The following is a 12,164-nucleotide window of genomic DNA, read 5'->3' as shown; positions in this document are numbered from 1 at the left end:
TGGGGCCTGACCAACTGGGAAGTAGAGTTGTCATTGACTTGAGATGGAAAGAACTTGAGGAAGTGCAGGTTTGAGAAGGAAGGTTGAGTGTTTGGTTTTGGACATAATTAAATTTAACATGCTTGTTAGACGTTGGGTGGGCAGAGTGAATAGGATGCTGAATAGTGAGTCTGGTGTATTCGCATTTTCAGCACAGTTCAATTGAGCTAAGAATGTGACAAGGGTATGGCTGGGGACCTGCTGTTCAAAAAGAGCCCATGACACAGGGAGGCAGCTGGGGGAAACTTTTCTCCAATGAGACAACAAAGGACTTGTCTTTTGCACTTCAGCAAAACCTCTGCAAGCGTCTCGGCTTGGGAGTTGCCAGTCTACTTTCACAGAGCAGGTTTTTACTTTGCGGTTGGTAAAACGATCTAAGCACGCAGAAATTACCTAACTGGGAACTACAGGGAGTGCTGAGAACCTCAGTCCTTGCTGGTGTTGAACATAGGCTCCAGGAGCACTTGGCAGTGCTGGTTAGATGACCAGGTGGTATTTCAGAAGAAACATCATATGGCATATCCTTCAGCAAGGTGGTTAATTAAAATGAAAAGTCAACTCACCAGGATAAGGGACTGGACTTCGGGCACCACTGTACCGTCAATGTGGACCATTGGAAAAGGCAACAAGGATTAATGAGGTCACAAGTGATCTTTCAAGAGCTGTTTAGTAGTAGGCTGGGGGCAGATGCCAGCTGTCTGGCCTCAAAGAGCTTGGGGATAGAGGAACTGAAGCAGCAGTAGACATCTTGTCTGTGCGGTTTAGCAGGAAAAATGACAAACAGAATGAAAGCTGGAAGGGGACTTACCTGGTGGTACAGTGGTTAAGAATCCTTCTGCCAATGCAGGGGGCATGGGCTTGATCCCTGGTCTGGGAAGATACCACATGCCGCAGAGCAGCTAAGCCCATGTACCACAGTTAAGCCTGCGCTTTAGAGCCCGTGTGCCACAACAACTGAGCCCACGTGCCTAGAGCCCGTGCTCCACAACGAAGAGTAGCCCCCGCTCGCCACTAGAGAAAGCCGGCGCGCAGCAATGTAGACCCAACGCAGCCAAAAATAAATAAAATTAAATCTTAAAAAAAAATCCTTTAAGAAAATAGATATTTAATAAATCATCCCCAAAAAAAACAAAAAATGGCAACTCTGGAAAATGCTTTGAAGGAGAGATCCATGGGGTATTGAGAAACTCTAACAGACCTAGTTAAGGAAGGCTTCCCTGAGGACATCAGATCTGAGGAAGATCTGAAGGAAGATCTAAAGGAAGATAGAGTACTAACTAGTCAAAGAAGGGAAGGAAGGGCTTTCCATAGTGTGGCAACAAGTGCAAAGGCCCTGACGAGGAAAGAACAAGGAGAAGACCAATACCACTAGATATAAAAACCCAAAGAAATATGCCAACAGATGAGGCAGGAGGGTGCTGGTCATACAGGGCTGTGAGCCCTACTATGGGACTTTGTCTGCATTTTAAAAGTGCTGGGAAACCACTGAAGCATTTGAGCAAGGGAGTGACATCATATCTGCATTTTGAAAACATCAGTCTGGCTGCTCTGTGAAAAAGAATTGGAGTTGGGCAGAAAGAGGTTGAAGTCCAAGGTTAACAAGCAGTCCAAGAGGGAGACAACAGCAGTTCACACTAGGGTGTTGCCATGAAAATGGACAGAATTGGATGGACTCAAGAGATAGAAAGCTCAACAGGACTTGGTAATGGATTATATATTGGATTATATTATGGGGGTGAAGGGAAGGGAAATGACAAGGTGATTCACTTTTCAGTTTATGCAACTAGACAAATGGTGGTACTAATCCCTGAGATAACCCTGGAAGATGATTCCCCCACCAGGAGTCTTTAAAGACAAGGAGTCAGTCGCAGATTAAAAATGCTGGAGGGACTTCCCTGGCAGTCCAGTGGTTAAGACCCCGCGTTTCCAATGCAAGGGACGCAGGTTCGATCCCTGGTCAGAGAACTAAGATCCCACATGCCGCACGGCCAAAAACAAAAAACAAAACAAAAAAAACTAAACATGGAGAGAGGAACGAGGATCAGGGTCCTGACACTTGGAGGAGGCCTGTGGCCCTTTTCCTCTGATCTAGAGAGAAAGATGGGGGTCAAGTAAGTTGCACTTCTTCTCTAGCTTTTGAGGGGTAGTAAGAAAAGTGAATTCTCTCATCTTTAGTAATTGAGGTATAGAGCTGCTGAATGGTACAGGCTCCTGAACTATCCAAGACAGCTATACTACCTATACCTGACAATCTGAAGGTTTAGAGCTGTCCAATATGGTAAGCCACTAGCCACATATGGCTATTGAGCGTTTGAAATGTGGCTGGTCAGAACTTAGATGTAGTGTAAGTGTAATATACACACCAGATTTCTTAAACTTAGTATGAAAAGAAGAATGTAAAATATCTGAAATTTATTTTAAAAATATTGATTACACGTTGAAATATGTTGAATATGCTGGGTTAAATAAAATATATGGTTAAAATTAATTTCACTTATTTCTTTTGACTTTTTAAAATGTAGCTACTAGAAATTTTTTAATTACATATCTGGCTCGAATTATATTTCTACTGGACATCGATGTTTCAGACAAAAATTCAGACTAGTGTTCCAGGATACGAAATCATTCTACTATTTGAATCTATCCTACCGGGTAGTCAGCTTCCCTGAGCCCGTTTAACCGCTGCCTAAGCACAGCGCCGGAAGTCGCTAGACTCTAAGGATCAGCCCAGCCGCCCCTGGCTCCGCCCCCTGAACGACTACAAGAGCCAGCGTGCACTGCGCGCCTCCGGAGACTGACCTGAAAGAGCCGCCTCTTTGTGACGTCACGCCCGTTGCGCCGCGCGGGTTCTGTTCGTTCCCTTCGAGAGCTCGCGTTGTGGAGGTGGGAGGGGAGCGTCTGTGAAGGGGGTGGCTTCGTGCGGCCGAGGGCGCGCAAATAAGGGGGACCTTGGGGGTCCTGGGTGAGGCCCCCTCTGTCCGACTTTCCGGAGCCCTTTTTGTGTGGGGAGAGGATATCAGGACCGCGCCTCTCGCACCGCGCGTCCGGTGGGAAAATGCGGCTCCTTTCAGGGAAATGCCAACGTCTCCCCGTGCAGAAAGCTCCTACTGCGGACGAGAGCGGGGCGCGTGGCCTCTCGGCAGCATCCCACAAAGCCCAAGGGGGCAGGCACGCACGTTGTCCCTGCTGCAGGGGCCTGGAGTCTCCTAATGGGCCCCACCCGGGCCCCTGGAGGATATTGAGGAGGGGGTCTAAGGGAAGTAGGCTTCACTTCCAACTCCTCTAAAGCCTTTCTCCTCTGGCAGCCGAATTACCTTAACTTTTCTTTTTTTTTTAAATTTAATTTATTTATCTTTTGGCTGTGTTGGGTCGTTGTTTCTGTGCGCGGGCTTTCTCTAGTTGTGAGCAGGGGCTACTCTTCGTCGTGGTGCACGGACTTCACATTGCGGTGGTCTCTCCTGTTGTGGAGCACCGGCTCTAGGCGTGTGGGCTTCAGTAGTTGTGGCATACAGGTTCAGTAGTTGTGGCTCACAGGCTCAAGAGCACAGGCTCAGTAGTTGTGGTGCATGGGCCCAGTCGCTCCGCGGCAGGTGGGATCTTCCCGGACCAGGGCTCAAACCCGTGTCCCCCGCGTTGGCAGGCGCATTCTTAACCACTGTGCCACCAGGGAAGCCCAACATACTTAGATCTTGGTTTGCTTAAATAGGCCACCACAGCATTAGAGCCTCATCGATCTAATGGCTTCCTTGTTTAATTAATTTAACACAACGCAATTTTTCTCGTTGTAGGAAAGTCAGTTGTCTGCTATATGCATTGGGGTTCAGTAGAGCCTTTTTTGTTTGTTTGTTTTTGGTGACATGTCTGGCTTTGTGCATCACCATATGATCTTATTTTCTACTAGGAAGCTTTTCATACATTTGAGTCCAAATGAGGTCACTGAGTGAGCATCCATAGAGTCAAGAGTGAGAGAGTTTCCAGGGAAGTATTCTAGGCCTCTTTTAGGTCTGATCTGCTTCATGGTTTCTTATTCATGGTTTTACGTGTCCATTACAGTTCCACTACCTGATAAGGAGCCCAAGGCAAATCAATCAGGAAATTCAAGTGTTCTTTTTTGTAATATTAATCTCAGTTGACATTAATTATGCTCAACGTTGTACCAATTGCTTTTTGTAATTATTTAAGCCTCGCAGTAACTCCAGTGGATTACATACTACTGTCTCTATTATCAGATGATACAGAAAGGTTAAGTAATCTACGCAGTATCGCACAGTTACTTTGTAGCAAAAGCAGGATGAGAATCCGGAAATGCTAACTCCAAAGGACTCACTCTGAGAAGCAGAACACTTGACTGGTGAGAAACCACTAGACTCTTGTCACTTCTCCCCTCTGCATCATAAAACGCTGTAGAAGAAATTAAACGGTTGCTTTCCCGATGGGGGCATCAGTGGAGGTTTACTAGAGGGAGGTAAACTATCTGCTATGACGGAATGACAAGTACAACGTCTGAAAAAGAGGACGGAAAAGAAAAACCTTCTCCCCGGAAAGATAAACTTTGTATGGTGAGGGTCTGTCCAAAGCAAGCTGAGGTCTGCAGCCTCAGCTATTTTACATGCTATTTCCAAATGAAAATTGGAGTAACAAGGATACTTCCCTCTCATATGCTTTCATTTTGAGTAGTTAGGTTCAGATTCATTAGAAACATGTCAAATATATAACATTAGAAGAAGAAAAAAAGCAGCTTGAAGAAATAGGGTATCTTCTGGGGTTGTGAGATTTGGGACTTCTTTAGTCTTTCATTAAAGATGAAAAGAAGGCAGAGGGGTAGTAGGAGAAGATGATACATAGGGTTCTGAACTGAGAAACCTCAGTATGAACATGAATGGGCTATATCTGAATGCCTGCTGAAGCACCGGTGCAGGGTTGTAGCATCTTGCATTCGTTCTCCTTTCTGCCCTTCTGATGGTTGTGGGTTTTGATCAGGGCCTCAGCACCAGCTCACACCATGTGGACCGCGGATGAGATTGCGCGGCTCTGTTATGAGCACTATGGGAGCAGGCTGCCCAAGCAAGGGAAGCCTGAGCCCAACCGCGAGTGGACGTTGCTGGCAGCCGTGGTGAAGATACAACCTACAGCTGACCAGGCCTGCGACCGCCCTGACAGACCGGTGCAAGGTGAGACCTCTTCTCCCTGGAACGCTGTCTCTCCCTGTAGGAGATGGTAGAACTACGCAGGGCTAGGCAGGGACGATGGCGGTTGGGTGTAAACCGCGATGTTGGGCATGTTCCGCTGCTCCCCGCCAGGGGGCGGGGTACATCTGGTGGTGGTAGATGGCCGTGCTGGAACCGCAGTGCACAGTTAAGTCAGCCTTTGGGGGACTCAGTGTGCAGACTTATTAAACCTATAGATCATTCAGATTCTGAGAGCACACGTAATGATTTTTTTTTCCCCCTCAGTGACAAAGGAAGTTGTCTCAATGGGAACAGGAACCAAATGCATAGGCCAGTCCAAAATGAGGAAGAGCGGTAAGCCCCGGTGGGGTCTGAACAGGGCCTGTTAGGGAGCTTTTGGAAACCGGTGTGTATGTTATCCGTTCCTCTTCTCGGCAGAGCAAAGGGGCAATATCGCTAGGTGGCTGACCTTTCAGTTCCCACTGACTGTCGCTCCAGTTGAAAGGTCAGAACTCATTTAAAGAATGGAAGTAAGCTGTGGAAGCAAAGGCCACCAAGAACATCTTTCTGAGTGGCTTGAAAGTTGGCCAGTATTTTCATGCTCAAACCAAAAGTTGCCTGGGCTTAGCTATTCCATATTAGATCTGAAGCCCCACAAAGCAATCTTTCATTAAATGGAGATTTTGGCACCAGAAAGAATAGGGAAATCCCTTAGAGGTCTGGCATCTTCACCTTCTGGTTGCCAGTTAACAGATTCCTCCTCCAGTTTGCTTTCCTCATTCTCCTAGCCTTTCCTCCTGGATATGGTGAAGCTGTTCCAGGACCACTATTGATAGAATTCGATGGAATTTTATCACTATGAGCACAAGTATGGCATGAGGGTACAAAAGATCTGGACTCTTCTCCTCCATATAAAGATTTCCCTATAAATCAGGAGTTCTCAGCTAGGGGAGATTTTGCCCTCCAGGAGACATTAGGCAATATGTGGAGACATTTTGATTGTCAAAACTGGGGAGAGGGGAATATGCTAGTGGTCTCTAGTGAGTAGAGGCCAGGAATGCTGCTAAACATCCTGCAAAGCCCAGGACCGCGCCCCTCTGCCCCATTCAACAAAGCATTTTCCAACCCTAAATGTCAGTAGTTGAGGAAACCCTGCTGTAAATGCTTTGCCAGTAATGATTGTAAAACTTTCAGGCAAAGCCCTCCAGGAGCTACGTGGTCATTCTGGGTGCTGGGAGAAGCTACTATGTTCTGCTTTTAGGAACCAGGGAATCTCCAGGTTCCATATGTTTTCACCAATGTCCTGTCTTTGCCACAGGAGACATCCTCAATGATAGCCATGCTGAGGTCATAGCCAGAAGGAGCTTCCAAAGGTAAAGCTATAACCCGAAAGAGTCTGATTTAGCTTGGGTGGAGGCCCCAGAATATGCATTTCTAATAAGCTCCTAGGTAATACTGATTATGTAGGCCTCTGAACTGCACTTAAAATAGTGCTCATCTAGACAGTGGTTCTCATGCTTGATGTGCGTCAGAATCACCTAGAGGGTTTGTTAAAACCCAGGGCTTCCCTGGTGGCGCAGTGGTTGAGAGTCCACCTGCCAATGCAGGGGACGCGGGTTCGTGCCCCGGTCCGGGAGGATCCCACATGCCGCGGAGCCGCTGGGCCCGTGAGCCATGGCCACTGAGCCTGCGCATCCGGAGCCTGTGCTCCCCAACGGGAGAGGCCACAACGGTGAGAGGCCGCAAAAACAACAACAACAACAAAAAGCTAGATAGCTGGGACCATCCCCAGAGATTCTGATTCAGCAGATCTGGGTGGAGCCTGATAAGTTGCATTTCTAATAAATTCCAGCTGATGCTGATGCTGCTGTTTCAGGAACCGCATTTTGAGAATCACTGGGCTAGGTCATTCTCATAATTCCAAGTCGCTACCAGTCCCATTGGTCTGCAGTATCTCTTTCTTTCTTAGTAATCACGCAGCCAGAGTCTTTCCCTTTACCACAGAGACTGGTTGTTCGTTCTGATAACATCCTGCACCCCATTAGGTACCTTCTCCATCAGCTCCACTTGGCAGCCACCCTGAAGGAGGAATCCATCTTTGTCCCAGGAACTCAGAGAGGACTGTGGAAACTCAGACCAGACCTCTTGTTTGTGTTTTTCTCCAGCCATACACCCTGTAAGTATATTAATGCCTTTGGATTCATGTTACATTGTCTGCTTCCTTATTGTTGTCTTATCCATAGTTTCTCAAAAAAACACCTTAGATGAAGTGTAGCTACAACCATTGATAGTGCCTCTTTGTGAACAGCCCAGTGTGCCTAATCACGTCTCTACCAAGGAAAAGTGGAGGGAGCTTCACTCATACTATTATTCAGTTCTCAGTTCCCAAGCAGGATTTGGAAGCTTAAAGCTGAGACCCCACAAGGTCCAAAACCAACAAGAGGGCTTAGAGGTCCAAAGCCCTGAGTTCTATGGTGATTTATCCTGAAACTCATTTCATTCATTCATTAAACATAAATTTTCTACTCCTTGTCAGGCAAATGTGACATACTGGTTATGTAGCAGTGAATAAGACTAGTCCCTTGCTTACCCTTTAGTTTTTTAGGAAATGTAGACAGTCATGGTTAGTTAAGGTAAATTTTGATGAGTTGTAAGGGGATGTTCAGGTGCTCTGGTTGCATTAGGCAGGAAGACCAGACCTGGCCGATTTTCTATCCTTTGTTTTTCTGTCTTGAAAATTGGGAATAATTCCTACCCTTTGTAGACAACAGTTCAGGGATGGTAGTAAAATTTCCTCACCCTAAAAACTTTGAAATAAGGATATAATATTGTCCCCTGAGTATTAAATTTTAAAATTAACTATGCAATTAGAGCAGATAGGTAATCACTCTTAAGAGACAATAACTGAAGATCATAACTCAAATCAAAAATATAATATAGCTTATGAAAGAACAGGAAAATGACATACAGAGGGAGGCAGGACTCATCCATACTCTATTCTTAGCAGTGCCCTGATAGGTTGTTTCCTAACTCAGTGCTTATCAAACTGTAATATGCATATAAATCACCCAGGGATCTTGTTAAAATGCAGATTCAAATTCAGTAGGTCTGGGGTAGAACCGGAGGTCTGCATTTCTAACCAACTCCCAGGTGGTGCCAGTGGTATTGGCCCATGTATCACATTTTGAATAGCCAGGGCCTGGCTGATCCCAGTGGGAGGTGTAGCATTCCTGTGGAGAGATACATCTGGAGATCACAGCTGGCCTGACCGCCTAATCAGAGGACATAAATCAGTGGTCTACAGGCTGGTACTGCTTTGTGAGAGTGTACTGGTCCATGGCCAGATGAGAAAAATCAGGACTACTCAGTGAGTTTTTCAAAACACTAATTTCTTTCCATTTTAAGGTTATGAGATTTTTATGCATTTTTAAAATAATGATAAATAGGATTTTTAAAGATCTTACTTGGTGGAATAAAAAGTTGTCAACACTCTAGTCGTCTTAAAATCTTCTGGAGATTTTACTGGTCTTTGAAATCAAAATTTAGAACCACTGATCTAACTCCCAGGGTGATGGGTAATCTTTTACAGTGTGATGTCCACCGATGGTTTGTCTGCAGGGAGAAAGAACACTACCTAGAGAATGTGACTATTTGGCTCCCTTGGCATTTATTCCTCATTACTAATTGATAAGTTGGTGCCTGGATTGGCTACTTCAGACTGGTACTTGTGAGCTGTATTAGCATGAGTCAGCCTCTTGAGTTCAGGCATCTGTCAAGATCAAATCTCTGAGCCTTCAGAGTGGGAGGTGGGCCCTGGGGAATTCTCCAAAGTCACTGTCACCTTGTGAGGTCTCTGGAAGCCTGCCAGCCAGCCTCTCTGGCAACACTCCCACTTCTGCATCTCTTGCCTTTCCCACTCTTAGGTTATAAAGACCACAGACGTATTATTTACACACTTTAGAAAAGCAATACACATTAGTGTTTGAAGAAGAAGCTCCCTTCTCACAGGGGCGGTGTGCTTTTTACTGACCTCTGGTTTTCTTTGATTACCTGTAAACACAGAGTGGGTCAGAAACCTCTAAACCAGCTTGGGGAAACACCAGTTGTGTAATTTACTGAGTCTTTACTGTGAGGATGTGCAAGATGGGGAAATTGTGAGCATTATTTGCCAAACTTATTTAACCATGAAATCAACCATCCACTTTTGTTTTCCAAGGCATCTTATGGAATAATATTCCACAGAATGCACTTGAGAAACTGTGCTCATTCTAAGCCAGGGGTTCTCAACTCAGGATCATTCTGCTGCCCAGGGGACATTTGGCAGCATCTGCAGACATTTTTGATTGTCAGACTCAGGGGTGCTATTGGTATCTAGTAGGTGGAGACCAGGGAGGCTGCTAAACATCCTGTAATATATAGGGCAAGCCTCCATGGCAAAGAATTATCTGGCCCAGAATGTCAACGTGGAGGTAGAGAAACCTTGGTCTACTAGTGTTTCCAAAACTTCTGTGGTAAGAATCACCTGGGATCTTTGTTAAACAATTCAGTTTTCAAGACTCCTCCCACTGAGAGAGTCTAGCTCAATGGGTCTAGGATACGGTCTTCAGCAAGAACCTCAGAGAATTCTTGTTAGGGAAATTTGGCCAAGTGTTCTTAACTCAGGTAGCTGGGAGAATAGAATTAAGCTTCATTTAAGTCAGTGGTTCTCAAACTTGACGTTGCATCAGTATCACCTGGAGACCTTGTTAAAACAGACTGCTGGGTACCACCTCTAGAGTTTCTGATTCAACAGGGCTACTGTGGGTCCCAAGAATTTGCATTTCTATCAAGTTCCCAAGGGATGCTTATGTGGCTGGTCTGGTGGCCTCACTTTGAGAACCACTGGTTTAAGTGATTTCTTCTCCTACAGGTGGGGATGCCTCCATCATTCCAATGCTTGAGTTTGAAGATCAGCCTTGCTGTCCTGTCAGTAGAGATTGGGCCAATAATCCATCAGTAGAAGCTAGTGGTAACCTAGAAGCTCCTGAAGATAAAAGGAAATGTGAAGACTCAGATAGTCCTGTGACCAAAAAGATGAGGCTTGAGCCCAGGACTCCTGATGGTATGGCTCACCATCAGAGTTTTGGCAACCAGGAAAGTGGCCCTAATTCACCAGATGTCAGCAGCTCTAATCTCACTGCAGAGGAACTAGCCACTGTCACTGGAATGGCCCCCGGTGGCGCCAAAGTGGTGGACGTTTATAGAACTGGAGCCAAGTGTGTGCCTGGAGAAGCTGGAGACTCAGGGAAGCCTGGTGCTGCCTATCACCGGGTGGGGCTGCTCCGAGTGAAGCCAGGCCGGGGGGACAGGACTTGCTCCATGTCCTGCAGTGACAAGCTGGCACGGTGGAACGTCCTCGGATGCCAGGGGGCACTGTTGATGCACTTCCTAGAAGAGCCCATCTACCTGTCAGCTGTGGTCATTGGGAAGTGCCCATACAGCCAGGAGGCCATGCAGAGAGCACTGATTGGGAGGTGAGAGGGCAGGGAGGGAACAGTCTTTCCAAAAAGCAGTCTGAGAATATGTCCAAAGAGCCTGGACATACATACATACGTACAAAGAGTTAAGAATTTGTTTTAAGGAAATAATTAAGAAAGTGCTCAAATATTTAGCTTTGTGTGTACTAATTTAAGGAAAAAAAAAAAAAACCACTGAAATGGCCAGCAATAGAAGATTGTGATTTTTGTTACAACTAATATTGATGAATATTTAACATGGAAAGATGCTTATAATGTTTAAAGAGCAATTTAGAAGGTAAAACGAGTTCGTTTCGGTCTTAAAGTATATATGCCCATAGAAAAAATTTATAGGAGGATATACACCAAGGTATTAATATGATTACCACTGAGTTGTGGTATTATGTGTGATTTTTTTCTTCTTTGTGATTATTCTATTTTCTAATTTTTGTGCAGTGTGCATATATTGCTGTTATAATGTTTAAAAACCTTCAGACATTAGGGTTAATTTTTTAAAAAGAAAAAAAGACAAATGACCACTCAAGCGTGGTCTCCCTGAAGAAGGGCAGCCAAACCTGATTAATGCTGTAGTAACTGAGGGCAGATAAGGCCATGACCAGGGGAGGTCTGTGGGCCCTTGTCAAATGTACCACTCCTAAACCTGACTCTTGGAAGCAGCCCCAGGATATGACCCACTAATTCCACTCCCAGGTACATACACAAGAGAAATGAAGACATACATCCACATAAAAGTTGTACATGAATGTTCATAGCAGCATTAGTCATAATAGCCCAAATGTGCAACAACCCAAATGTCCATCAGCTGGTGAATTGATAAACAAAAGGTGGTAGCTCCCTGCAGTGGAATGTTACTCAGCCACAAAAAGGAATGAAGGACTGATACATGTCACAACATGGATGAACCTTGAAAATCTTACGCTAAGTGAAATAAGCCACACGTTGTATGGTTTCATGGAGTGAAATGTCCAAAATAGGCAAATCCATAGAGACAGAAAGTAGATTCATGGGTGCCAGGGGCTGGAGAAGGGGATGGTGAATGACTGCCGTTAGGTGCAGGATTTCTCACCGGGGTGACGAAAATGTAGATTGCAGTGCTTGTTGCACAACTCTGTGACTATACTTAAAAAATTGAATTATAACTTTAAATGGGTGAATTTTATGGTGTATAAACTATATGCCAATAAATATGTTAAGAGAAAAAAGGCAATCCTAGGCACTGTGCCCAAGACATTTTCTGTTTTCCATGTTTTCTTGATTCCAAGACTTTAAGTTGCTGTCTGCTCCGCTCTAGACCCACTACATGTTGGCATCTAGTTTGTGTGAAATATTCAAGAGAAAAAAATGAAGCTTTTATATTATAGTATAATTTTGGTTTCTGGCCTGTTTTATGGACTCCCTAGGAAGCTGATGCCGACAGGTTAGTATTTCTTGTTAAGGTTTT

At 45.1% G+C, this 12,164-nt stretch overlaps 1 protein-coding gene across 4 annotated transcripts in view; it reads left to right on the top strand.

Moving 5' to 3' along the window:
• Positions 1-2,934: 2,934 nt before the first annotated feature.
• Positions 2,935-12,164, top strand: part of ADAT1 (adenosine deaminase tRNA specific 1) — a 22,487-nt gene continuing 13,257 nt past the window's right edge. For 2 of the 4 annotated variants that reach the window (XR_016391026.1, XM_022583159.3), the window contains exons 1-5: positions 2,935-5,210; positions 5,493-5,561; positions 6,526-6,580; positions 7,253-7,383; positions 10,117-10,720. Coding sequence is in view for 3 of the 4 variants with exons in the window: in XM_022583159.3 (XP_022438867.1) it covers positions 5,042-5,210; positions 5,493-5,561; positions 6,526-6,580; positions 7,253-7,383; positions 10,117-10,720 (1,028 nt within the window). In the remaining variant the exon portion in view is untranslated. The remainder of the gene's footprint in view (positions 5,211-5,492; positions 5,562-6,525; positions 6,581-7,252; positions 7,384-10,116; positions 10,721-12,164) is intronic. The other 2 variants (XM_022583158.2, XM_089903327.1) reach the window with 2 other exon arrangements.

Source organism: Delphinapterus leucas, chromosome 20 (assembly GCF_059928025.1).
Source record: "Delphinapterus leucas isolate spDelLeu-1000000601 "Yukka" chromosome 20, BTC_Dleu_Yukka2, whole genome shotgun sequence".
Classification (NCBI taxonomy): domain Eukaryota; kingdom Metazoa; phylum Chordata; class Mammalia; order Artiodactyla; family Monodontidae; genus Delphinapterus; species Delphinapterus leucas.
The sequence above is the reverse complement of the archived record's forward strand: the minus strand, read 5'-3'. Positions and strand labels throughout refer to the sequence as shown.